Source organism: Opisthocomus hoazin, chromosome 3 (genome assembly GCF_030867145.1).
Source record: "Opisthocomus hoazin isolate bOpiHoa1 chromosome 3, bOpiHoa1.hap1, whole genome shotgun sequence".
Taxonomy (NCBI): domain Eukaryota; kingdom Metazoa; phylum Chordata; class Aves; order Opisthocomiformes; family Opisthocomidae; genus Opisthocomus; species Opisthocomus hoazin.
Window position 1 is genome coordinate 89,119,003 of NC_134416.1, and position 27,976 is coordinate 89,146,978.

Genomic DNA, 27,976 nt, shown 5'->3' on the forward strand with positions numbered 1-27,976 from the left:
GAAATGTGAATTTAATTTGTAATCTTGACGTTGACCTCTCTGGCAATTACAACTAGGTTTCAACCAATATACATGGATTTGTAGATAAACACAATTAAATTGACATGATGAATCTTTAGTCTAGTACCACCACAAACTCACTTTGACTCTCAGGCTAAATTTTCGTGCAGAACTTGCAAGTGTTGAACATACTATTTATTTTATATACGGTAATGTAACACTTAACAGATAATTAAATGATTTAACTGTATGCAAGAGATTTGATCTTTTACTTAAAGAAGATAAGATAAACTTGGGATAGTCTTATTAGGTTCTCTCTTTACTAGTGCCTCACAACTAAAACACTTAGCTGGAACTGGGGAACTTTCCAGAAGTCAGGACTCTCTCCAGCTTCCTATGTTCCTAATTTTACAGAGTAGCACCCTTTTCTTTGGTGAGAGAGACTAGACTTATGAATTCCATGTCTACAATGACACAAATCTGCCGAATACCCAGACTATCTCTGAATTAGTAGCAATAATTAATTTACACTGTAGAATAAAAATAGCTTTTTATCTTTTGGTGTCAAAAACTTCAGTTCCTGCTCTTCATGCAGAGGTAAGATCAAAAATCTGGTGGCTATAAGGAATCTGTATGCTCCAAGCTGTATATATTGCAAAACCATCACCCCAACCTTCAATGAAAGTGTTACAAGGAGCCTTAAGCTGGGCAACCCCGAAGCAGGCCAAAGGGAGCTCTGAAGTTCCTTTCCTGTTGCCATCAATGGCAGAACGTGGAATTCATATAGCTGAGTAAGCAATCCTGGTTAACAATGACAAATTTATCTATATATTAGATTTTCCTGTTGATTTTTCCTGTTTGTCAGAAAAATACCTAACTATTTAGTCAAACCTGTGGAACACATAATGTCTCCATATATTTGTATTAAGCAGATCTTGAGAGAGGTATCCCTCTGTTTTTTTCAGATAAAATAAGGAATCTGTGTCTTTTTGAGGCAATTTTGCTGCAATAGGGTAACTAAAATTCCTTCCTGGAAAAAAACTTGGGAAAGCACCGACCTTCAAAGAACTCCCACAATTCAGACAAAAATCTAGCAGATCTCATTAAGAGCTCCTATGAACACTAGTTTGTCTCCTGTACTACCACCATGTCAGAAGCAGCCGACAGGACTCCCAGGGCTGAGGCTTGCAATACAAGTACTTTCTTCCTGCATCAATTTTATATAAATAGATCCCCCAGAGTTATGATGAGAGAGAATAACATCATCTTGATAGGTCCAAGTGGGAGGTTCTCACTGGAATCATTAATAAGTTCCACATATAGCAACTCTTCACCATTTTTAAAAGTACTACAGAAATTAACAGGAAAAATTTTCACAATTCTATATCCATAGAATTACTTCTCTAAACTACAAAAAGTAATGAAGAGATAGTCCTCAATACAATTCTCTTGGAAGTACAGTATTATCTCTTCTGCTTTCAGCAAGCACTACAAAATATAGAAGGGTACAAAATCACCAACTACTAGAAGAAAACTTTACAGTTTTTGACACTTTCTGAAAAGCAGAAAAAACGGTCTGATCTGTGCCATGGAAAGTCCCAGCAAAAACTATGATCTATCTTTTCAGTGTGCGCTGATTAGGGGCATAACTCTTCAAAACTATTGCATTCATCTGAACCTGAAGAGAATTAGGAATCAGTGCAGCTCTTGGCATATGGTGGCAATGCAAGATATGGACAGGTACAGCAAAGTCCAGAGAAAAACACCTGAGAAAAACAAAACAAAACAAAACCACCAAACATTTTGCTAGTATGCAAAATTCTAGGAAAACTCAGGGAGCAAGTAAAAAAGTCAACATCCTGAATTTACCAACAAAATTTCCCTCTACATTACAAAAAAGATCACAACAGACAACAGGTTAGGACTGTATCTGTGACACTGCTCCTAAAAGCACTTTGCTGAATCCATCTCTTGTAGAAGCCACTGAGTAAATGCTGAAGAGGCAGTCCAATAGATTCTTAAACACTTTGCCGTGCCGAAAGCAAGTATTAATACAGAAAGTCTCTCTATATGTACACAAACAACTGTTTGTCTTTTGCTGTTATCTTAGAAAAAGAAACACACATCTGGGAGAATCATTGAAGACACTCAAAATGGAAACTAGAAACATGAGATAAACCTTTTTATAGTCCACAGATGTTAAGAATGCTCACCCTTTTTGTAATACATTATGAAGCTGAAGGCATTTCTCCTAATAACAGTTTTATCTGTAATTTCTAACTGAAAAGCTTTTTTAAATGCAAGGATACAACACTTGTACATAACTGTGACCACATGCAGATTCCTGTGGACAACATGAACTCCTAGTGAACTCCAGTCTTCTCAGAATTAGCGTCTGACATGAGATGTCAAATGTAGAATTTACAATAATGGCAATTATTATCAACACTTCTTTCTGTTATGTTTGTGAATACACACACAGAGCAGTCTGTGCACAAAAAAAAAAATCTCTGTAGCTTGCTTCAGTTATTCATACAGCCTTTCCTTTCAGATTATAAATTGTTTAATATGGGTAGAGTACTTAGCACTAAAGAACTGCAGCCTAACAGACTACGGGAGTCAGTCTGGGCTTAGTGTTTTGCTAAAGCTAGTCAAGGTATCTCAATTATTTTCGCACACACACTTTTAATTAACACTTCTCTGTGCCCCACCTGTAAAAACTCAGCAAGAGCACCACACAGGTTAATTAATTAGTAACATCAGGATCAGGTAATTCAGATGGAAAAGCTCCACATAAAGTATGCAGTCACTGCTTAGAAGACACAGAATTTCTGTTTCAGATCCTAGAGGGCTAAATAGAAAACCTCCTATAGCATGTTAGTATTCCCTCTTTTATATCTCCAAGAAAAAAGTATTTGGCTCCTTTTCCTCCCCCAAAAAAAGCGCAAACCAAAAAACCCACAAAACAACCAAACCTTTACTACTTTAAGTCGAACATGTTTGGCCAAAGATTATGTTAAACAAATTTAGAGACCTTTGCAGAAAAAGTAATACTATACCATTGGGTGGATATTATCTGACTATAAATACTTTTATCAGTACAAATGGATGTTCTTCCGTTTTCATAATCATGCTTCATCTTCAGTCCATACTTAACAGCATTTTCGTAACATTTTTAGTGTGTTAAAAATATGATTAAGATAAAACTTCACTAAAAGTGACTTTTGATAATTTTTTTGTGCTGTAATTTGCAGGTTCAAAATCGAATGAGTGAAAATAATGTGGAAAGACGACAGACTGAAGACTCCATTTACCACTGCCATCACAGCAAGCTGCATATGCACAAATAACAAAAGTTTCTGCAAAATATGGAATGTGACTTAACACTACTCCTGTTTCATTGTACCCTGTATGCAAATCACTGAACTAACTGTGGGAGAAATGAGAAAGCTTGGGGGCTGGTTTTGGCCTTGCTGTTTTCACTGAATGTTTTGATTGTGGGGTTTGGGAAGGCTCTCCATCTTAAGATGCCTTAAATTTCATTTAGCGAAAGACCCACTGATAAAGGTAACGTATCACTTCCATATACATTGCCTATCATGCCTTTGGAAACTTTTTCAATTAAACCACCAAACATATGACTCAAACCCAGCTATTCTGAAGCAATGTGGAATCGTGAGATTCCGATAGCATCTCTGTTTCAGTAAGACACTTTATCCTTGCTCCTTCCAGAGGTATGTTAGAGTATGTTACTCTACAGTACAGAAATCCTCACCCGTTGGATTTTACTCCTCCCCTCGCAGTACGGTACCAGAGGCAACCCCCACCGCCACTCCCCGCACTAGAAGCGGTCTAAGCAGAAGGCGCAGCCCCTCACGCCGCCGAGTGCCGAAGAAAGGCTGCCACAGCCGGTCCTGCCCTCCCGCACCTGCCCCGGCCAGGACGGCCCCAACCGCCGCCCCACCGCGCCCGGGCAGCGCTCCCCTCAGCCAGGCTAAAGCTGCCCCGCTGCCGAGAGAGGCCGCATCACCCCTCCGGCGGGAACCCCCCCAAGCCCAGCGCGGCCTGCCGGGCGTCGAGGGCCTCAGCCAGCCCTTCCCCGGCAGCCGCCGCGCCTCGAGCCGGGCTACATGGCCGCCATTCACTGCCCGCCCGGCGCGGCGCTCCGCAGCCCACAGGACGAGAGGCCGGGCGGGAAGTCCTGTGCATGCGCACTGCGCGGCAGTAGGGGGGAGACCGCCCACACACACCGCGCCCGCCCGCCCCGCTTCGAGCCGGAAGCGGAGCCCAACCCCGACCTGGAAACAGAATGTGGCGGCGCATGCGCGCGAGAATGGGGGGCGGTGCCGACGAAGGGGAGACGTGTGCTTACGGTCACGTGACCTCCCCCGCCTCCTCCCCGGCGAAGCCACGTCCGCTGCGGTTCGGGGGCGGGGCGCCGGGGGCGCGGCCGGGCCGGGGCGGGAGCGGGCCCGGATGGAGGCCGCCGCCATTTAGACAGCCCGCAGCAGCAGGCGTCGGGTTTTTGGTGTTGTTGCCGTCATGAGGCCCCTGTCGCAGCTGCTGTTGCTCGCCCTGCTCGTTTTCCCCGCTGTCCTGCTGTTTGGGGCCGGCGGCGGCGGCCAAGGTGAGGGGGGAGGGGTGGTAGGGGCCACTGAGGGAGCACGTACTGGGTGCCTCATGGCGACCCGGGGGTGGCGGAGAGGGGAAGCCGCTGCCGCCGGGGCTGGGGAGCCCAGCGCCGCCTTCGCCGCCCTGGTGAGGGGAGGGGAGGGAAGGGGAGGGGGGTGGCGGCGGGTGCTGCTCGGGCCTCCTTGCCCCACCGGTTCGGGACGGGGCTCCGGGGCCTGGTTCCGCTCCCGCAGGCTGCGGCGGCCGCCCTTTCCCGGGCCCGGCCGTGAAATCGGCCTCGGGTAGCCACGTGGATTTGGCTGCCTAGCTCAAAAAAAAAAAAGGGGGTAGGAAAAACCCTCAAAAAAGAGACGCTTGAGGCTGTAGCAACGGGTTCGTCTCCTCCTTTGCTCCCGCTGTCGGACGGCGCCGGTTACCCCGGTGATTCGGTAGCTGCCAGCCCGGGCCGGGAGAGGCCGGAGGGACGCGGCCCTGGCCGGACCTGAGCCCTCTCCTCCCCGGGGCCGCCGCTCTCTGCTCCCGCTGTTGCCACATCATCAGCCCTGCCGGCATCCACCGGGCAGACCGCGAACTGGAGGTCTCGGGGAACGTGCCAGCGCGGCTGCTGGTGAACGATGCCTATAGTCTGTTTGCACACGGAGGTTTTAATAATAAAAGAGAAAAAAAAATATTTATTTGGAGACTTAGAAGTTGAAGACTTCAGCAAACAAAATCACTGTTGTTAGTCTTGGATTAAGTGTCGCACGTGGTTGAACAGAAGTCTTTGAGTGTACCTTCTAAAGACACTTGGTGGGGGGTTGCTTTTTCTAGCTGTGACTGACAGTCCCAAGGTCCCTGGGTGTTCTTGTCCTGTTCAAGGATTCTTACTCCCCAGGAAGGTTTTTGTTTATTTTAAATATATGCTTATGGCTATTAGATCTTTTTCAGGCTTATGTAAATCAATCACCTGTTCATTTCTACTCTTTCATTTTTGGAAAATGTTAGGTTTTTTTTAAAAAAAAAAAACCACAATAATTAGTAGTTTGGCGCATATGTTTTAAAAATTTTCCGCCTAGCCTGCGTGCGCTCTAAACTGCGAACAGACAGAACTTTGTCCTGTGGCCGCTGTTTGTGTTAATGGCATCTGCCTGGTGTTTGAATGTGTGAGACTCGGCTCCCCAAAAGCAGAGAGGTGAGGAACTGTCAGACTGCCCTTTTCTTCAAGCCTTGCTCTGGAGCAGTGCTCCAGATCGGGTTTCTCTTCTGAATAGTGTTGGGGTTCTGTTGAACATGCAGATGTACTAGTGTATGATACTGAGGAGGTCATATTGAAAAGGACTTTTTTTAAAACATACTAAAACTTCAATGAAGATAAGGGCAGAAATAACTTTTTAACTACCTGTGAAAGCACAGTGTTCTGATACCAGCAGATGAAAAGGATGTGATAACCATTTATCAAGCTTGTTAGTCTTAGAAGAAACAGTAGTCATTAAATTAAGTTTCTGGCAATAGCAATGTCTTTTTACTTTCATGTTTGTAATGACAAAACAAAATGAAAATGTTTTGATATGGTGACAAAAAAAACCCCACAGCTTTTAAGGCAAGTTGGTTGCCCTCTGCGAATTTAAGCATTGATGTGTGAATGCTGAACTCTTTGTTATACAGATGTAAACATTTTGGTTTTGAACATCCTGGCACATAAATGAGTAGTTCAGAAAGTTAAAATTCTTAAAATGTTAGGTTGAAAATTGTACTATAGTGTCAGTTTCTTGTATTTGCATTGTGTTTTGGTAGGTTCAGGTTTATTAGTTGCAGCTCAGGATGCTACAGAAGATGAGGAAGCTGTGGAAGATACTATAGTTGAAGATGAAGATGATGAAGCTGAAGTTGAAGAAGATGAGCCAACAGACTTGGTAATTGTACATGAATGTTACTTCATAAGTATGAAATAGACCAAAAGTGCTTGAAGCTAGATAGTTTACATAGATTCAAATATGAGTTTAATAGCATGGCTATTTCCAAACAGCTGTTTCAAAGTCTCCAGTTAAACTTGTGTTCAGTTTGAAGTTTCAGAAGGATTTGTCTTTTTTTCCTGAATTACCAGTTGAAAAAACCAGCCTGATTTCTGACTCCCAAAACTGCTGTTCGCAAAAAAGACCACCTGACTGAGAGAAGCAGATGCTCTTAGGAGCCCCGTGTAGTTCTTTTCCAGCTTAAACTGCATCTCAGTAAACTGAGAATGACACTGAGGTGTAGGACTACTTCATTCTGGCTTTGGTGTCAGTTTTCAAGGGGCAACAGAATCTTAGTTCTCAGTTGAGCTGAGTATTAATTCTGAAAACCTTGTTTTGCAGCCTGTTTTCGCTTACTGCGTTCCTAGTCTCTGATGCTTGTTGCAGTGTATGCCTGCTATATCGGTGGCCATATTGCTGCTTGGGGTCTCTTACTTCAGCTTGACAAAGTGAAATGCTTTACATAGTTATGTGGTCTGCTTGTAGCAGTGGAGTATTAGGCTTGCTAGACACTTAGTGTACCTAAAATGATATGAAAATTTCTCAAATTTCTGTTGTAATATAAGAAAGTTTGGGACGTTGTCAGGAGGAGAAGATGCGTAATAAAAATGGAGACCTGGTAAACTGTTCTTTGATTCTAGTATCTTTTTACTGATGCTGGTAAGTTGGTGAGCTTATGGTTGACCAGCTTTGCTAAGTGGTACAGGTATGCTAGGTGTTCAGTACTGACAGAGTATTATTGAATAACCCTTTCATTGTAACTTGCTTCTAATAAAGTGTATGTGGCTTGCGTACAAAACATTACACTTTTTAGACAATTTTGTGTATTTGTCACTGAAATAGAAGATAGTTTTGCATGCCGAAATAGAAGATAGTTTTGCATGCCACCTTGAAATCAAGATGCTGGGTGCTCAGCTCTGGTTCATGGCTTCCTTGGATCATGGTATGTGTTATGACTGATGCAGTAGGCTCTCCACTGCTTCAAGCGGCTGTTTAAGCAGTGACATTGGATGATCTAACTCGCAAGCAATTAGTTCAGAAGGTTCAAAATGGTTATTTGGTGGGGGGAGGTGGTGATCCCATGATCCCCATGTGGAAAATAAGCCCTCAGTGCTTATGTTTGCCAAATTAAAAAGTGAATCATCACGAAGGTGAGCTTCAACAAGTGAATCTGTAAACTTGGTTAGTTCCAGCAGTCTAACTGTTTCCAGGCATACATAACACTTAACTAATTAAAACTGAGTAGTAAGCTTCTGTAAGCACTCCCTCTGCAGTGAAAGTAACTCTCCTTTGCCTTATTTGGCAGTGCTTGTTTTCTAAATAGAAATAGCTTAGATGTGAACATCCAACATTTAGATTCTATGCTTTTCCTTCTGCCTCCAAACAGAGACCTTACTGTTGCTTTCTGATAAGAAACCTTTCAATATACCTAAATGCAGTTGAGATTAGTCACTGTGTCAAATACAAAAAATAGAAGGATCAATGCTGAAAATCATGCTAATCAAATCTAGAAGAACAGCAGACTGTGCTAATCCTGCAACTGCAGGAATTGATACTAGCGCTTGCTTTGGCACATGGGATTCTCGTGAAACAAGCATGGTCTTTGCTTCACTGTTTGTTATAGGATTTTTCAAAAAAGTTTCTTGTCTTAGACAGAAGAAAAAGAGGAGGAAGACTTGTCAGGAGAACCTAAAGCCTCACCTAGTGCGGATACAACCATCTTATTTGTTAAAGGTGAAGGTAAGAGTCCTGTGCTAATCTACCATCTTTGTTACTGTTGCTTAGGCTGTATCAACATGTGCGTAGAACAGTAAAGCTCTACAAAACCAGAATCTGTTCTAGACACTCTCCATTTAGAAGCAGGCTAGGTGTGGTGTATGAAGTTTCTAATGGTTGAATATTTTTTGTGTTCTAGACTTCCCAGCGAACAACATTGTAAAATTTCTGGTGGGCTTCACCAATAAGGGTACAGAGGATTTCATTGTCGAGTCTCTTGATGCTTCTTTCCGATATCCTCAAGACTACCAGTTTTATATCCAGAACTTCACAGCTCTGCCTCTGAATACAGTAGTTCCACCACAGAGACAAGCCACATTTGAGTACTCTTTCATCCCTGCTGAGCCTATGGGTGGTCGTCCTTTCGGACTAGTTATCAATCTCAACTACAGAGATACAAACGTAAGCCTGATGTTGTAATTCATTTTAATCTTTCTAGTTGATGTGGAAATGTCAGGAAGGAACTGCTTAGTCAAGTTGTTGCCTCTTCAGTCAGTGATTGCCTTTGTGGTTTTAAAGCAAATCAGTAGATAACAGAAGTACAGTAAGCAACTGTCTACGTGTTTCACAATAGCCCCTCGTGTACACTTAGTTATGTATATACTTGAAGTTATGTCAGCAGTGGGAGCTAGAATACCAGTAGAACTGAGTAGTAGTGGGCTGTAGTCATTTGGGAAAAAAGCCAAAAAAACTAAAGCTATCTTTGGGATAACTTAAATTTCACTGTGCTTTTCAAATTGGGCTTTGCGAACAAACTGAATCCCAGCAACCTGAATCCCATCTCCAAACTTGACATTGAGCAAATAACTGACCAGTGGTTGCAATCTGGGGGAAGGCTATCCAAAAGCATAAATGGGAATTAAAATGGGATTCTTTTCTCTTTTAGTGCAGGTCAAAGTTTAACAGGGTTCTGTACTGTTGTTTTGATGGTTCTAATAAGAACCCTTCATAAGTAATATTTCATGTTATAGGAAATAACATACTGAAGGCTAGATGTGACTTCCTTGATAATATCAAGACTGTTCTTTGTACTTACACCAAAAAGTTTGCGCTTTTATATGTTGAGGCAAATTTGCACTGCTTACAAACTTGATTAATCAAGTCTCATGCGGGAGTTACTGCTTTCTAGCGTTTTTCTAAGAACATGAGATAAACGTTTGTGTATGTGTTCAAGCAATGAATTTAAAATGTTATGTGGAAACTTTGTTATAGGGCAATGTGTTTCAAGATGCTGTCTTCAATCAAACTGTTACAATCATTGAAAAAGAAGACGGGCTGGATGGAGAAACGTAAGGAGGCTGAGGATTCAAATTTAGTTGGTATCCTGGTAGAACATGTTATTGATGGTACCAGTGAAAATAGTTCTTGTATGCTCATTTTACTGGATGTTAGGTCTGCTGTGTTTTGCTGATGGTGTAGCAGGCATTTGACTTGTACAATGCTGATAGACTGAAAATACGAACTTTTCCCCCAGATGAAGATCTGTGTTAATACTAGGGATCTTCAGGATTGGTACTGTCAGTGAGCAGTTTACACATCTGCTTTGGCCCAGAGGGCTTAAGCCTGGAATAGGACCTGATGTTATACAGCTACATAGCACTTCAAAGCTGTTAAGCTGCTATGCTTTTTCCTAAGAATTAAAGATACAGAAGTCCATCATATTGGGCTGTGGGTCCTACTGTGAAGACTGGAATAACTTGCTGAGTCAACTTGCTGTGGGTCCTACTGTGAAGACTGGAATAACTTGCTTCTGGAGCATTCCAGTATAATCCAAGATTACATAAATGGGAAGATGTATTTGGAGTATGAGATAGAGGAACTTGCACTTGTTGCTTGTTGCGCTAACCCGTGGCAGGTATCTTTCAGGAGCGTTTTTTTTCTGTCTCAAAGACTAAGTACATCTGACCCACCTTATATGTTGCAAGCATATGCTGTGCTGATATGCTTTTAAATACTCTTAACACTGGATTGGAATTTTAAGAGAACTTGTAAGTTAAAAAAATAATCTTCGGAAATACTTGTAGATAATGCGGAATATTTGAGTTCTCCTGCCACAGGCAGAAACTGACTGCTGAGCAAGCTTCCCTTTTAAAAAAAGTTAGCTGAAAGAAATAGCTGTTGCATTCATTCATATTTCTCAAATAGAATAACATCAATGAAAGAACAGTTGGTCACATGAAAATGTGTGATACTCTTGATAAAGGAGCTCTCAAAAGAATTGGAATTATTAGAACCAATATGAGTTAAATATCCTGTGAACAGATAATCAGTCTAAAACAGGGATGCTCAGTTAAGTCTCCTGTGTAGTTTAACTCCATAACTTCTTTTGTCATAAGTCGGAGTTAAGATGTTCAACTTGGAGTAGATTCTTTACCTGCAAACTCCTGCCTGCTCCCCAGATTAATTTTAGGTATAATTTATGTTCACCTCTTGCTAAGTATCAACAAGTATTTCAGGTAGAATTATTCAAAATCAAAATGCACAGATTGAAAAAATGATTGTTTGCATAGGTAGAATTCTAACTGTGGAACACAGAGCATGATAAGCAAGGCCAGTCAAAGCTCTGCCAATAAATTAGTATCCTAGTGGTACTTGCTTTGCAGTAGCGTACTAAAAGCATACAAGACATTTTTAAGGATTTTTGTAAGTGGTTAAAGCTATCATGAACATAAATATTACCTGTGACCCAACGTCTTGAAACATGATACTGCAAAAAAGTTCTTGCAGTTACTAAATTTCAATAATGATTTATAACAGTTTCTCAATTTATATGACATTTTTCAAATGTTCTGTTGTTCAGAATTAACTTTAGGATTACAGTTTCTGAAGTAGAAGTCAGAATAATTACTTAATATTTGTTAGCGCTTAAGTTTCAGATTCAATTTTTTTTTTTTCCCCCCACTCACCCTCTACAAAAGTTCTTGGGAAAGATCAAGTGGGCACGTGACCAAAGCTAGGCTTAGTTTCTATGCCTCTTTGTAAACTTTCTTAAACACTGAAGATTTTTAGATAATGGTTTCTTCAACTTTTTTTCAAGGATCTTCATGTACATGTTCCTTGCTGGACTTGGTCTACTTGTCATTGTTGGCCTACATCAGTTACTAGAATCTAGGAAGGTGGGTAGTGTCTCTCGTCTGTGTGATTGTTAATACAAGACCTTACTGATACAAAAAGAAAGCAGTTCAGTAATTGCTTCTGGTATACAATGATACAGGTAGAACTTTACAAGATTTACTTTTAGAACTAAGACCTTGGAGATTACTAGGAACACCAGAGCATTTTTAGGAAATGTTTAGAATTGGAGATATTTAGATTGCTTGCCTGATGCTCTTTGGTTCTGCTCTTTGGCACCACACTGAAGTGGCTGAATTGGAAGCTTTGATACTTCCCAGTCACTGGATGTGTGTAGTTAATGATTCAGTACTTATTGGGTAGACTTTCCTCATCTATTTCTATCTACCACTTTAATCATAGAATATTTTGGGTTGGAAGGGACCTTTAAAGGTCATCTAGTCCAACCGCCCTGCGATGAGCAGAGGCATCTTCAACTAGATCAGGTTGCTCAGAGTCCCATCTAACATGACCTTGAATGTTTCCAGGGATGGGGCATCTACCACCTCTCTGAGCAACCTGTTCCAGTGTTTCACCATCCTCATCATAAAAAATGTTTTCCTTATGTCTAGTCTAAATCTACCCTCTTTTAGTTTAGAACCATTACCCCTTGTCATGTCACAACAAGCCCCACTAAAAAGTTTGTTGCGGACCTAGGTCAGACTCTGGGGGAAACAGGCTGTCTAGTCCTTTATTTAGTTCAGTGCTTTCCCGTAATGTTAGTGAGGGCCTTCTGGATTCCATTTATAACACTAGAACAGCTAAGGGTTTGTTAATGGAAGTTATCTGGCAAGTAAAAACCATTGAAAGCTGAAGTTTCATCTGCATGCAATGCATAGGTTATGTCTTCATGCAGTCTGGCTTAAAGTACTTCAGAAGTCGCTTCCCTTGGGAAGAAGTATGGAATGATTATTGTGCTTTGAAACCTATTTTGCAATGTGACATATGAGAATACTGTGCTAATCTGAGAAAGTATAATGAAACCGGTCATGACAAAGTTTGATTAATCATCAGCCATTTTTCGTAAGAGATATAATGAAATTGCCCAGGCATGCATGAAATCTTGATACCTATGTGTGGAATCAGTATTGTGAGGCATTAGAAGTAGTAATATCAAGCTTATGTGAATAAATTGCTAGTGGTAGACAGTTAAAGCAAAGCTACAAAGACAGCTTCATACACTGACTAGCCTTAAGTTTGTGTCTTAGGGAAATAATTGCAATTCATTAAATAGAGCATTATTAATTTTTACTAGTACTTTTGCTATTAAAACTTTGCGGAAAGAAAAATCTTTCTTCTTTCTTGAATTTTCAGAGGAAAAGGCCAGTACAGAAAGTGGAGATGGGAACATCAAATCAGAATGATGTTGACATGAGCTGGATTCCCCAAGAAACTTTAAATCAAATAAGTAAGTAGTCTGCCTTGCACAAAATAGAGCGTAACCAACTTATGACACTGATTCCTTAGAACAGCACATGTCTCTTCTAGGGAATAAAAAAATTGTCTGAAAGCGCTGTGCTTAATGATTAGACTATTACATTGTCAGCCTGTTGTTGTACAGAGCAGACTTCACTAGCTGATACAGTAATGAGTATCGGTGACATTTACAATTTGTTCTGTAGACTTTTTGAACAGTATAAAATCTCTACCCAAAACCTGGTTCATAATGGAGGTTTAAATAACAGAAAACATAGTTTCACAGAATTCACAGAATAGTAGGGGTTGGAAGGGACCTCTGTGGGTCATCTAGTCCAACCCTCCTGCCGAAGCACGGTCACCTACAATAGGCTGCACAGGACCTTGTCCAGGAGGGTCTTGAATATCTCCAGAGAAGGAGACTCCACAACCTCCCTGGGCAGCCTGTTCCAGTGCTCCGTCACCCTCAGAGGGAAGAAATTCTTTCTCATGTTCAGCTGGAACTTCCTGTGCTTCAGTTTGTGCCCGTTGTCCCTTGTCCTGTCGCTGGGCACCACTGAAAAGAGCTTGGCCCCATCCTCCTGACACCCACCCTTGAGATATTTATAAGCATTTATAGAGGTCCCCTCGCAGCCTTCTCTTCTCCAGGCTGAACAAGCCCAGCTCCCTCAGCCTCTCCTCGTAGGGGAGATGTTCCAGTCCCCTCACCATCCTTGTAGCCCTCTGCTGGACTCTCTCCAGTAGCTCTTCATCTTTCTTGAACTGGGGAGCCCAGAACTGGACACAGTACTCCAGATGAGGGCTCACTAGGGCAATGTAGAGAGGAAGGAGAGCCTCCCTTGACCTGCTGGCCACACTCCTCCTAATGCATCTCAGAATGCCATTGGCCTTCTTGGCAGCCAGGGCACACTGCTGGCTCATGGTTAACCTGTTGTCCACCAGCACTCCCAGGTCCCTCTCCGCAGACCTGCTCTCCAGCAGGTCCGCCCCAAGCCTGTACTGGTGCATGGGGTTGTTCCTCCCCAGGTGCAGGACCCTGCATTTGCCCTTGTTGAACCTCATCAGGTTCCTCTCTGCCCAACTTTCCAGCCTGTCCAGGTCATGCTGAATGGCAGCACAGCCTTCTGGTGTATCTACCACACCTCCCAGTTTGGTGTCATCAGCAAACTTGCTGAGGGTACACTCTAACTCTTCATCCAGGTCGTTGATGAAGAAGTTGAGCAAGACTGGGCCCAGTACTGACCCCTGGGGGACACCACTAGTTACCAGCCTCCAACTAGACTCAGCGCCGCTGATGACAACCCTCTGAGTTCTGCCATTCAGCCAGTTCTCAATCCACTTCACTGACCACTCATCCAGCCCACACTTCCTGAGCTTCCCTAGGAGGATGTTATGGGAGACTGTGTCGAAAGCCTTGCTGAAGTTGAGGTAGACATCATCCACGGCTCTCCCTTATTCTACCCAGCCAGTCATGTCATCGTAGAAAGCTATCAGATTGGTCAGGCATGATTTTCCCCTTGGTGAATCCATGCTGACTACCCCTGATAACCTTCTTTTCTTCCACTTGCTTGTTGATGACCTCCAGGATAAGCTGCTCCACCTTTCCCGGGATGGAAGTGAGGCTGACCGGCCTGTAGTTCCCTGGGTCCTCCTTCTTGCCCTTTTTGAAGATTGGAGTGACACTGGCCTTTCTCCAGTCCTCGGGCACCTCTCCTGTCCTCTAGGACCCCTCAAAGATGATGGAGAGTGGCTCAGCAATGACATCCGCCAGCTCCCTCAGCACTTGTGGGTGCATTCCATTGGGGCCCATGGATTTGTGGACATCCAGATCGCTTAAGCAATCCCTCACACAGTCCTCCTCGACCAAGGGAAAGTCATCCTCTCTGTAGGTTTCCTCTCTTACCTCCGGGGCCTGGGATTCCTGAGGGCCTGCCTTGGCACTGAAGACTGAAGCAAAGAAGGCATTCAGTAGCTCTGCCTTCTCCGCATCGTCCGTCACCAGGACACCCGCCTCATTCAGCAGCGGCCCCACATTGTCCCTAGTGTTCCTTTTGCTGCTGATGTAGTTGAAGAAGCCCTTCTTGTTGTTTTTGACATCCCTTGCCAGCTTCAATTCCAGGTGGGCCTTGGCCTTCCTTGTCGCATCCCTGCATGCTCTCACCACATTCCTGTACTCTTCCCAAGTGGCCTGCCCCTGTTTCCACATTCCACGGACCTTTCTCTTCTGCCTGATCTCTGCTAGAAGCTCCTTGTTTAACCATGCAGGTCTCCTGCCTCCTTTGCTCGATTTCTTTCTCAGGGGGATGCACCATTCCTGAGCATGGAGGAAGTGTTGTTTAAAGAGTGACCAGCACTCATGGACCCCCCTGCCTTCAAGAGCCCTGGCCCACGGGATTCCTCCCAGTAGCTCCTTGAAGAGGCCAAAGTTAGCTCTCCTGAGGTCCAGGGTTTTGATCCTGCTTATCGCCCTGCTTCCTCCACGCAGGATCCTGAACTCGACCATTTCATGGTCACTGCAGCCGAGCCTACCTCCGACCTTCACATCCTCCACCAGTCCCTCCTTGTTTGTTAACACAAGGTCCAGCAGCGCGCCTTTCCTTGTTGGTTCCTCCACCACTTGCATCAGAAAGTTATCATCGATGCTCTGTAGGAACCTCCTGGATTGCGCCTGCCTAGCTGTATGGTCTTCCCAGCTGATGTCAGGGTGGTTGAAGTCCCCCATGAGAACCAGGGCCTGTGACTGTGAGGCTGCTTGCAGCTGCCTGTAGAAGGCCTCATGAACTTCCTCCTCCTGGTCAGGTGGCCTGTAGTACACACCCACCGTAATGTCACCCTTATGAGCCTGTCCCTTAATTCTAACCCACAAGCTTTCAACTCGTTCCTCATTTGCCCCCAGGCCAAGCTCAATGCATTCTACTTGCTCCCTCACATATAGAGCAACTCCCCCACCTCTCCTTGTTGGTCTGTCTTTCCTAAAGAGTCTGTAGCCATCTATGACAGCATGCCAGTCATGCGAGTTGTCCCACCACGTTTCTGTGATGGCGACCAAGTCGTAGCTGTCGTAGCCGTCCTGCTGTATAATGGCTTCCAGCTCCTCCTGTTTATTGCCCATGCTACGTGCGTTGGTATAGACACATCTAGCGTCTCAAAGTTTCTGTAAGTTGCTTGGAAGTTTTCCTATAGGCCAAAGCTTTAAATAAGCATTGGAAGTGCATATGAACTAAAGCCACATGAAGACTTGATGTTAATGTCCTTCACAAGTCCAGAATGACTAAGTTCTACTTGATATCTGAAATGCCACCAGTAAACACAGCATCGGAGTTCTTTAGACTATTTGTGTGTGTTTGGATATTTGTAACTTCTCTTGCTGTTTCTTCTGTTTTGCTTTCCCATGGCTTCAGTGCAGAGTAGAAGAGGTGAGGCAAACTCTGGTGATCTAAAGAGTGGAAGTGCTTAATGTGTTGTCTGTGCAGTGATTAGGCATGGGGAGAAGTACAGCTTCCTGCATGCAGTGATTGATGATGTAGCATGAGCAGGAAAAAATTGTAGAGCAGATGCATGCAACCGCACAAACACATTTTATATACATATAAAGTTTTCATATATTATAATTATGTGTATATATATTTTATTTCTGGTTATAGTGTAGCAACATAGTTTAAGTAGAATATTGCTGAAGTATTGTTGTCTCCTCTAACAGTTCCTGGAAACCTTTATCTAAAATGCAGATGTGTATCTGCTTTCCCTGCTGCCTTGGTGTAGTGTCAAGCTGATGTTACATGAGGGAGGTGGAGGACTGATCATGACCAGTGGCTGAGTGCATCTTGTTTCAGTGAGAAACAAACCTCAGCTTTGGGTATAATAGTTTAATCGTCGGATTTATCTTCCTGGGTCTTCTTATTCCAGGTGAACTCCTATCACCAGTAGCGTTGTCTGGTGTGGGGTGAGATAGCCTGACTTAAAATAAAGTGCATCCTAGACAAGGGAAGTGCTTTGAAAACCCTTCACAAGACCTGCCTTTACTTGAGAGAGACTCCTGATGGAATAAGTGTATTCTGAGCTTTAGTCACTGTAGAAGGGCTAGAGGCCTTAGCTCTGATATGAGGTTCTGCCAGGAGTTGATGACTTAATTTTTTTGACTTAATTCCGTCACCCTTTTAAACTGTACCTGTGTTACATAGGTATAAGGACTGATGTTTTACTTCTGAAAGTGTAAGCTTTCTTGTACGCTGTCTTCTGTGAGACACAAGAGTGATAGTATAAAATCTAGACACAGGAATTTGAAAAGCCTCAATCTAGCACGAAAGACTGAAGGCCTAAATGCTATTTTTTTCCAAAGAGCAAGCTGTCTTTAAATGGGTTCAAATCCTGGCAGCGTTTGGATCCTGTCCCTTTCTTAAGCTAAATTTGTATTTGGTATCGTAATACCTGAAGTCTAGGAGAAACTGATGTTTAAGTTGTTCTTAATTGTGGTTTTCTTTAGCTCCAGGTTAGTTTTAATTGGAGCTCTACGCTACATTCCTTTTTAATACGTGACCTTCAAGATCCTCAGAGGTTCTTGACTATTTTATTGTTGGAAGACACTTTATACTGTACTGATTGGCTTGTAATGGCATGATGGCTGCTCCTCATGTTTGTACATACTCTAAAGAGTGAAATTATTTGAGATGGTTCTGTTTAAGAAAAAGTGCATTTCTAAGTCAACAGATACACTTAGCAATCACTTTAGCACTTCATATAAAGTATTGCAGCTTCTCTACAATATTACAATGGTTGAAATTCTACCTGTGTGAGGACCATCATTGTAATGGACAGTTATAGGCCTGTCATAAAGTCTTAAATGTAGGGTGATGGTTCTGGCATCCAGTGATAGTACAGCTAAAGCTGGGTGGCTTGACCATATAGGATATCTCCTTACAAAGTGACACTGTCAAATGTGGATGCTGCCTGGAAAGGTGTGTTTTTCACAACCAAAACACTTGCCTTCTACTGTTAATCTGTTTGAGTGTGGAAATACTTCATGCCAGACAAAGCTGTCTAAAGGAGGGTCAATCACATACTCTTCAGACAGGTAAACCAGCAGTGACCAAAATGATTCATTAACTTCCTAAAAGGGTAATTAATGAACATGAAACTTTTCTGAACAGCGGAGCATGCAGTTTCAGGAGATGGTGTGTGGTTTGGTTTTTTGGGATGGGGTGTTTTTTTTTGCATTTTAGTAACTGGCAAATTGAACAGTCCTCGCCCTGGAGCTTCATGTTGCAGAGTAGGAACATTATTTTTTTAGTTACCTTCTGTTTAGGATGCTAATAGTTAAAAAGCGTTAAGTTGAACTGGCTTCTTTGTGGTGATGCATTGCACTAGAAGGGCAGTTTGACTAGTGTTTGGGAGGGAGAAAAATACATGGTCATAGAACATCCAGTCTGTGCAGCTGTAGCAATTGATGCAACTATCTTTTTTCTTTTTTCTTTAAATCTAGATAAAGCTTCACCGAGGAGGTTGCCCTACAAGAGGGCACAGAAGAGATCAGCGGGCTCTGATGAGTAAATGTTAACTAGTACAACAGCTGAACCTTTACTAATCCTGCCTGTTTGGTTTTTTTTGGATTGGAGTAGTGCAGGGAATCTGTATCACCATAAGGAAAAATACTGCTAAATATTTGGACTGAACAGAGTAACTGAATGGTGTTAATATTACTGAAGTTGCACTTCTCTTTTTTTTTTTCTTTTTTTGTTAATTGTTTTGGGGGGGGGGGGATCATGTGTGTGCGTGTGTAAGCAGTTGGTCTTAACAAAAACCATGTTACCTAAAATGTGCCTTTAGAGTTCTTTGTAATGCTGGCTTGTCATCTGTATGCTGTCTTTGAAGGATTTTTCTCCTCCCCCTAATCTGAATGTCTAGTGACTTACGCTGTCTTGATTGTATCATGTCCGTATCAGAATCTGTATGCATTTTTCTTTTTCAGTAAGTAACTTTATTCTCTACAGCGTGCACACACTGAAGTTTGTGTGCGTGGTCCTATTTCAGTGGCAAGGCACTGATCATCTAGATTTCTGCATAGTTTGCATTCTAAAGGCACAATTGGGTATAGCTGCTCTTTTGATCTGGGCATGCAGTGACCTAAAAATCTGAATTTATCTGCGTAGATATTAGGAAGACTCTTTACACAGCAGCAGAAATTGTGAAGCATGGAATTTGTGTGCTGAATTGGTATTACTACATAAATTTTTTTTATACCCAACTTGTTAAATGGTTAGTTATTGAGTTGTGCCAGCAGCTTAGGTATTCTGATTATATTGGTAGCTCTGCAGTGTTTACTCAAGAAATTACTGAAAAAGCCAGAACAACTTTTCAGTAAGTTCTTGGTGTTCTCTCAAAAACTAGAATGTCATATGTATCAAAATGTAAACCTTTCTTAAAGCTTTACATGGGGCAAAGACTTTGTGTTTACTCTAGACACTTGAAACTGAATTTGAATAACTGTTAGCTTCAAATAATCCTTTTCGATGGCAAACTACTTAATTCACCCTTTGCAGTTTTTAAATCTCAAGCTTCTTTCCGCTGGTCAGTACCTTCGTCTGAGGGGTGTTTTTTTATCACCTTGTCTTTCCTACTAGTAACACAGATGCATCTCCATTATTAACTACGTTAGTTCAGTACTAAAGCAGAAAAGGTATATGCAATCAAAATGGGATTTTCTTTGGTGGCAAGCACAGCTTACATGATTACCAGGAACTCTAAGGTATTGATCCACTTGTGTTGCATTCAGGAATTTCACTGGCAGTGAAGAGAGCAGGTAATGCAGAGTGTCAGTTTGCTGACATTCTGGCACTCAGACAGTGCTTAAATTGTTTGCATCTCAGCTGCATCCCTTCCTGTGTCTGAGGGTTATCTGGAAGCTTGGTGAGTTCAGAAAGAGGTGTTGATTTGTGACCTCTGTTCCCTTCTTTTCCTCCCCTTCCCAATCCCCATAAGTGACAGTGCCCTTTTAGATCTACTCTTGCTCTGCAGGGACTGAGCTTCTGAGCCCATGAATGCTGAGCAATACTTGCAAATCATGTTCTAGCGTGTTTGAAGCCTCTAAGCTCTGAAACTACCTGTGCTGGCACTATTTTTGGCACTATTTTACTATATACTTTGCCAGAATGAACTGTGAAGATGTTCTCGACTCATCTTGCTGTGGAAAAGGATAGTAAAAGCAACCCCAGAGGTACTTTGTTCAGGTTCTGATAATACAGCTAGCCCAGGAAGAATATTTTTAAGAGTTAAGATTGCTGACTTGTCATACAGATCACTTAGCAAACAGTTGAATGCTGCCTTCATAAGGGGTAACTCCAAGTTGTGTGGAACAACTTTGTTTGCCTTTAGTCATGTAATGTGAGTGGTTCTGTGGTAGCTTTATGAGCTTATATGCAAGCTTGCATTGATTCAACAAAGTGTTTAGGCATTAAATTCTTTGTATGCTAAAGCCCTATAGCTATTGCAGCACCTGATGTACTGAACTTCTAAGTTCTCTCTCCTGGATTATGTCTCTAACCTGAAATGAAGAGGTTTGGGGTTGTTTTTTCCATCTTCTGTTAATAGGTAATCTAAAACTGTATACTCTAATTCTTCCCAAGATAGGAAGATACTCTTTTGAGGGGTTGACAATCAGTGCTGCTCTAGATACAGAGGTACTCCAGGAAAAAAACCAAAGGATCAGAACAAAGGATACTAATTTCTAATATCCTAGTTTTGTTTGTTTAGATAAGTAGTTTAGCCCTTACTGATTTGAGTTTTGGAGCAAGTTGGGCCTCTAGAAATCTTACACTGACCAGGACTTAAGAGAATCTGAGGCACTGAAGCATTGTACAGATGAGAAAGAAGTGGTTGAAGGTTTCAGCTTGTTCCTCTGTGCTCAGTGGTTAACATCCAAATACTTAAGCTCCTAAGCATGAAAGAAGAGAGGAGACAGTTTAGCAACTTGCATAGGAACTGGCAGTGGGGAAATTCAGTTGTACAAAGGCTATCTTTCTAATTATACAACTTGGCATTCATGGTGGATGGTTCATAGTAACTTCCTCAGCCAGAAGCAGTTCATGAGAATAATGGCTGACAGTCTGCTACTGCTCATGATAAATGATGTAACAGTTTTGTATTCCTTGTTTCTGGTTGGTTTGCTGTAGTTGAAATTTTAGCAATAACATTCTAGTGTGTGCTGGTATTTGAACTTTGGCATCTTTTACATTATATCTAGTGAATAAGCGAGTAGTCTACTACACTCAGATTTCTTCAAATAGGAGAGCATAGTTGTTGCTTTACCCTGTTGGTTACCAACTTTTATTTTGGTACTTGAATTTTCTACTCGATTTTTAAACATGTACAGATAGCTTGGTGTCATAGGTTGGTTACCAGATATCATTATCTGATGAGTAGGGTATAGTTTCATTGACTTTAAGATGGGACAAGTAGCCATTGTGCCTGTCTCTATGCCACCCCTTTCCATGTGGTAGCAGGAGCATTTGTATCATCTAGTATTCTTACCAGCCTGGTTTTCTGCAAGCTTACGCTACCACACAGCTGCTCATGTGAGGCTGAGAAGAGGAGCAGGGACTGTGAAAAGTGATGTGGACTAGGGTTTCTTCCTTACTATAAGAGATGCTGAAGTTGTTTTAGACTGCAAATAAACTATGGCCTTAGTGTGAAGGCCCACTATGAATTCCCTTCTCATAGCTCCTTAACTACTTAAAAAAAATTGTAAAGGCTTAATGAGTTCATGCTTGGGATAAGAAAAACTGATTTAGGGTTCATGTCTGCAGTGGTAGCAAAGTATTAGTTTAGCTACACTTGAACCGTGTTTGATACTTGTAGCCCTCTGTATGCTGTCTGCTTTGTGACAGCATTTCATTTTTTTCTCAGTATCACTTAATCTGAGAGAAGAATGGCTGCTGTCAGACCACAGGATGAAGTATCATCTTTATTCTTCATGCATGAAATAATGAAATTGTAGGCTGTGGAGATGCATGGAGTGGAGTAGTGATGGTAGTGCTTCTACTTGTTTCAAAACAGTTGTGCTGAACATCTCCCTTACCTTGGAATGGATATAATCAAAAGTGTCATTCACTGTTTATTCCTAGAATGCGTGGTGCTAAACAAAGTGGTGTGGCTGAAAGCTCTGAACTCGGGGAAGCAGCAGGGAAGTCAATTACTAACATAGGCTGGTTGTCCTGTTTTTCAGTGTGCCTGGTGTACTGATTAGCTGTACAGAGTCTGTTCTCTTTTCTTCTCCAAAGGAAGGACAGTACCTACCTCATAGGAGTGACCCAAGGGCTGTTTCAGGAGTGTTTTGAAGTTACTTGAGACTTGCACAGTATGCTTCCATGGAGATAGTAAGGCATAGCACTAGTGTAGCTTGATGGTAACTGCATAGATTGACATTATACCAGTTAATCTCCTCACTGAACAGAATTTAGCAGCTTAGCAACTAAGACTTTTCTTAAATACACAGAGGAATTGCAATTAACTTAGAAAGATCTTTCTGGCTTTGCTCTGTTTCTGCAAGAGGTTATACGTGGGCTAAGTAACATTCTTCTGACATTTTTTCTTTTATCTAAATTTTCCCAGGGATTTTTTTAATCAAGCGATATAGACGATTGTTTGTATAGATACAATCAACAGTCCGATTAAGAATGACTGATTGTTCTGGAAGATTAAGTTCAGATGATGTACTGCAACTGAAATGTTAAATTAACATTTACTTTCTTACCTGCTGACTTTCATTTGTAAGTGAGATCAGATCTTTTGAAAATGGCTGCAGGTTTTTTGTAAAGTAAACTTGATTTTTTTTTTTTCTTAGTATTGTGTAGCTTTTTTTTAATAAAGCATGAATATGGCACCGAAAAGCCTGAGTGGTATGCTGGTGCTCTTTTCCTTTATAAGCAACCCATAGTAGCAAATATACAAAGAGTGAAAACATGCTATTCTTAAAAAGCTGCTTTTCTACAAGTGTATTTGGAATGGGAATAACAGCAAGGAGGTACTCTGTGATGTTTTGGACAATGGGCTAACATTAAGATTAAAATTATTTGTAAGAATAAGGGAAGACCCTGGGAAAATGTTTGGTAAACTCTTGAATCCTGATTTGTTAAAACAGCCATAGTCACCTCCATTTCCAGAAAGAATAACCTATTGTTAAACAGTAGGCAGTGTGAAAAGGATCGATTAAGATGCTTAAAGGCTGCTGAAGCACAAGATTATAACAAGGCCAAATCCCTGTAGCTTTAAAGGCCATGCTGTTTTCTGACTAAGAAAACAATAATATTCTAGGCAGTAGTACTGCAAGTATCGGTTCAAGCAGGTGTACTGCATCCAATCAGAAGAGGTAAGACTTGCTGGGGAAAAAAAATCTAACCGAAGCAAAACAAAAGTGGCTTAAAAATAAAGGCTGCTGAGATGCCTGTATTTGTGAACTACCTCTGTGGATAAATAAGGGAAAACTTGAAAGCAGATGTGTTAAGATGTGGTTTTTAGCTCCCGGAGAACATAAAAATAACTCTCAAATTTGAAGTCTGCCTTATCTTTCTCTGAAAAGATTGAGACCAATATGAAGTCTCAGATGTATTCCTTTTAAGCCAGTTGTTGAAGTCTTTGTTTCAGTAGGCTATCTTTCTGTACCCTTGTGCTAGTAGTCTTGATTATATATTTATACTAACCAAGAGGCAGTAAAATTTCAGCATTACAGCATTCCAGTCCCTTAACTGGTGAGGTAAAACTGAAACCTCTTTCCTCATCGCTTTTGGTCCGTTCAGCTTACATGGAAACCATATCTTGTCTTGCCTTAACTGAGATTTCCTTGTGCCACTGAAATTCACATCATGAAATGGTAACTTAAGAGCTGGCTCTTTTACATACTGAAGAGAATAGTTGGAATTAATGTACATAGCCACACAAGTGTCTGAACAAGAGAAATTTTCAAGATAACCTCTGTGTATATTCTAGTAAAACATGGTCCTGCCTGGTGGGGCCTGGATGGAGATAGGTGGTAGAGTTTTCATTCAGATGAAGCTGCATTGTTGGACCATGGGCGATTTAAAGCATTTACCCTAAAGATAAAATACAATACTGGGTTCACTAGATGGCAGTTATTGTAGCCAGCAATACCAACAGCTTCCATTTAGGGGATCTCCCAAGCCCCTGACAGCTGCTTCTCATAACAGGCAAGCATAAGAGAACTTTAGGCCCTTCTCAAAGAGCAGCATCTAAATGGATGAGCTATAGCAACCATGCCTACCTTTTCTTAATCATTTCTTGCTATGTCTTGGTCACTGAAGTAAGTCTGAGCACTGCATTTTTCTGTGCTTTTTTGGGGGGGGGGGACGGGACGGGACAACAACAATGTGAAACTTAAACTCTGAAAAGCTGTGAGTACTAGAGTCTTGCATTTGCTTCCAAAAAAACATCAGGGCCGCAGCCTCCTGCAGGGCCAGCCCATGGTGCTGCAGAAGCAGGGAGAACTGTGGCGCTGCATAGACTTTGTCATCTGCTTTCCTGGTCCTAGGCTCCTTAGCAAGGTTTCCTGCCACTGAAGTTCAATTAAATTGGGCCTTTGAACTCTGTGTGCACCTTGGCCATGTGCAGACACAAACAGGTCCATGTTCTGCTTTCAGCTGGAGTATTTTTTCTGTGCAAGCTGGGTCAGAGTCTGGTCGGCCCAGCCCACTGAAGCATGCTTATTGCATGCACCTGCATCTGCAGCACTGCCAAAGCGAGCAGTGCGCAGGGCCTTGCCATGGCAGTGTGCTCCAGCCCAGCCACAGCTGGCAAGTCCACCATAACTTTCCAAGAGAGACAGAAGTAAAACTGGTTTGTTTTTTTTTTTTAGCAGAAATCTACACAGAAGAGAAGAAAGTCTTAAAATACCCTATTGCAGGCTTCAGCTGGAAAGGAAAAGCTAGAATTGAACTGGCAGCTGATGACGATTGCATAGAGTATGGCAAACATTGTCACCAAAATAACAGGTTGTCATTAGAAGTGAGTGTAAATACCCTAACAAACTTCATTATGAAGTGTGTTATCTTTTCCTTATAGCCAGTATTTAAGATTTAGTTAATGCGTGGCTGTTTGTAACAGTGGCTTATTTGTAGATAGTGGAAGTGTTTCTGCCAGCTGGAGATGCCATTTTGCCCAACTAATCCCAACTGGTTGCCATCAGCAAGCTGAAAACCGGGGAAGCATGTCTTGCTGTTAGGCACCACAGGGAAAGCAGTCTGTCAGAATGAAACAGAAATGGAACAGGATTTAACTCGTATTGTAAAAACCATGCTACACGGGGGCCGTCTCCTTTCCAGTGTATTAGCAATCTGACGGACTGTGGTACCGTTGCTATGAGGCATTGGCCAGAGCAACCACTGACTGTGCTCCATGGTGTTCTTCCATGCTCACACAGGGCGAGACGGTCCCTCAAGGTCGTACTGAGACCAGACTTGCTGGGTGCAGCTCTCCCTTTGGTTACTCACCAGTTTTCGTGTAGTGGCAGCTGCCAAGGGCCATCACCCCAGCATTGCCTTTCTGCTGAATTTGTGGAATTACACTGAAACAGATGTCACTGATTGATCAAATTAAGTACCTTCATTTTTAAGCAGGTGTTTTACAGCTGCTAAAGCTACTCTATTTTGGTTCAGAAAAAAACTTCAGAATTGTTTGTGAGAAGTGCATTCGCCAAAAAGTAATAACCAAATGCACTAACAGCAGCATGTGGCTCTGCGCCCTCTGTCAGAACGCGTCACTGTGAGGTGTGCGGGTTGCTCGGTTCTCCAGATTTCTTCCTTTCCCTTGCAGCCCTGGCAAGCTTTCCTAGCCAGCACAGCGCCGATTCTGGGTTTCACAGGTAGCCATGCTAGAAGGCCGATGTGGCTCCAGAAGATACTGGCGGATAACGATCTGGACAGGAGATCAAAAATCAGATGCACTGTGTTGTGGTGCAGACTTTTTATGGATTGCTGTGTGTGCATGGGCAGCTCGATACTTTGGTTTTCTCCAGCTGCGGAGTGCAGCGGACTTGGTGTGTGCAATCTTGAAGCCTGCAAAGCTTTAGTTGTACAGACATCTTGAAGGCAACGGATGAAATGGCATTAAATACCCTGCCACCAAAAAGGGATTTACTGGCCAAGTGAGCAAAGGTTTGAGTGTTGTATCCCACTTAGCATGTGCCCTCCTGTGGTCCAGCTGCTACCTAGGAGCCCTGTGCAGTAAGCCAGGGCTACACTTTGATAGAAATAGAGGAAAACGGCAGTGAAAAAGTTACGGTTTTTGTTTACAGCTGGGTTTTACCCAGTCACTTTTCCATTCCCAAGCACAGGTCCTGCGGTAAAGCCTGAGTTGCACACACTTGGGAGAAACAGTTGTTGGCCAAAGCAAGCCGACATCTCACAGGTAGCACTGCCAACACCCTAAAATAGAATGCAAATATTTCTTTTGGGTACAGATTGATTAAAAGCCAGATGCTGCTCATTTAAAACATGAAATCTAGTCACAAATCTAAGCTGTTGTCATTCTCTGTACAATCAGATTACAGGGGATGGGAGGAAAGGTAAAAACCGATGTCTTCAGTTACCCAAACTCCTACCTGCACGGGGTCTGAGGGCAGGGGCTGCCCATCCCAGGAGCACACGTGCTCACGGGCCAGCCCATTTCTCTACATACTCGCCACAGAGAGTCACCGTGTGCTGTTCCCTGTGTCCCAGCTGCCCGGATCACACGTGACAGCAGAGTCACCGACCCCCTCTGGCTGATGTTTTGTCCTAACCCTCATAGGTTTCTATGAGTCGCTCAGCCACGCTTCCTGTGCGGTTACAAGCTAAAAATTACCGACGGAAGGTCAGCCCACAGCATAGCTGGTCTTTACCACATTAATCTCCGCCTCTGAGATTATGAAAATAGATTAGGCCTTTCACGATGGAAAAAAAAAATACCTTTTCTCCTTGCGAACTTCGCTCTTACTTACAGCCTCCTTTTAACTGGTGTTCATGAACGGCTTCACAACCCTGTGCTGAAAGGCCTCAGAGAGCTTCAAATGCTTTCACAACAGTGTGTTCCAGTCTGGAGTTTCCTCATACGCTCCTGGCAGTTTGCCCTGCCAAAGGAGAGGCGAATCTGGCACGGCAGAAATAAACAAGCACAGTGAAGGAGAAAGCTATTTTCAGTTCCTACTACTCGGAGGGTTGCTACAAGGTTTTCTACCGTGTTACACAGCACGGTTCGGTGAGCCAGAGGAGTCTTCCCACTTACTAGCGTTTAACAGCTGAGAAACTCCTGCTTCCTTTGTGGGTTGTTTTTAAGCTGAGAGGGGACTTGAGAGCTGAAAGTAGGCGGCAATACTAGAATTTTTGGAAAGCCTCAGCAATGCTTTTCAACTCAGTTTTGGCTCTACGGGATGATTTCAGATGCATCCTGAGATGAAGGCGCCTTGGCCCCTTACCTAGGAATACTCCAAAGTTTTTCCCTTCCCTAGAGAATGCAATCAACTCTTTCCTCTGTCGGGCACCCCATTAATCACAGAATCACAGAACGGTAGGGGTTGGAAGGGACCTCTGGGGGTCATCTAGTCCAACCCTCCTGCCGAAGCACGGTCACCTACAGCAGGCTGCACAGGACCTTGTCCAGGAGGGTCTTGAATATCTCCAGAGAAGGAGACTCCACAACCTCCCTGGGCAGCCTGTTCCAGTGCTCCGTCACCCTCAGAGGGAAGAAATTCTTCCTCATGTTCAGCTGGAACTTCCTGTGCTTCAGTTTGTGCCCATTTCCCCTTGTTCTGTTGCTGGGCGCTACTGAAAAGAGCTTGGCCCCTTCCTCCTGACACCCACCCTTCAGATATTTGTAGGCATTTATAAGGTCCCCTCGCAGCCTTCTCTTCTTCAGGCTGAACAAGCCCAGCTCCCTCAGCCTCTCCTCGTAGGAGAGATGCTCCAGTCCCCTCATCATCCTTGTAGCCCTCCGCTGGACTCTCTCCAGTAGCTCCTCATCTTTCTTGAACTGGGGAGCCCAGAACTGGACACAGTACTCCAGATGGGGCC

The 27,976-nt window shown here is 42.8% G+C and overlaps 1 protein-coding gene across 2 annotated transcripts; it reads left to right on the forward strand.

Annotated features, from left to right (window-relative positions):
- Positions 1-4,427: 4,427 nt before the first annotated feature.
- Positions 4,428-27,877, forward strand: SSR1 (signal sequence receptor subunit 1). 2 transcript variants are annotated; one of them, XM_075416968.1, is made up of 9 exons: positions 4,428-4,627; positions 6,406-6,524; positions 8,276-8,363; positions 8,539-8,801; positions 9,612-9,688; positions 11,437-11,515; positions 12,825-12,918; positions 18,406-18,469; positions 25,743-27,877. In XM_075416968.1, the coding sequence occupies exons 1-9, from the start codon at positions 4,543-4,545 to the stop codon at positions 25,759-25,761; spliced, it is 888 nt and encodes a 295-aa protein (XP_075273083.1). In that variant the 5' UTR covers positions 4,428-4,542; the 3' UTR covers positions 25,762-27,877. The 2 variants fall into 2 exon arrangements, with proteins under 2 accessions (XP_075273083.1, XP_075273084.1); XM_075416969.1 differs by lacking the exon at positions 25,743-27,877 and having other exon boundaries at positions 4,429-4,627; positions 18,406-19,167.
- The last annotated feature ends 99 nt before the right edge of the window (positions 27,878-27,976 follow it).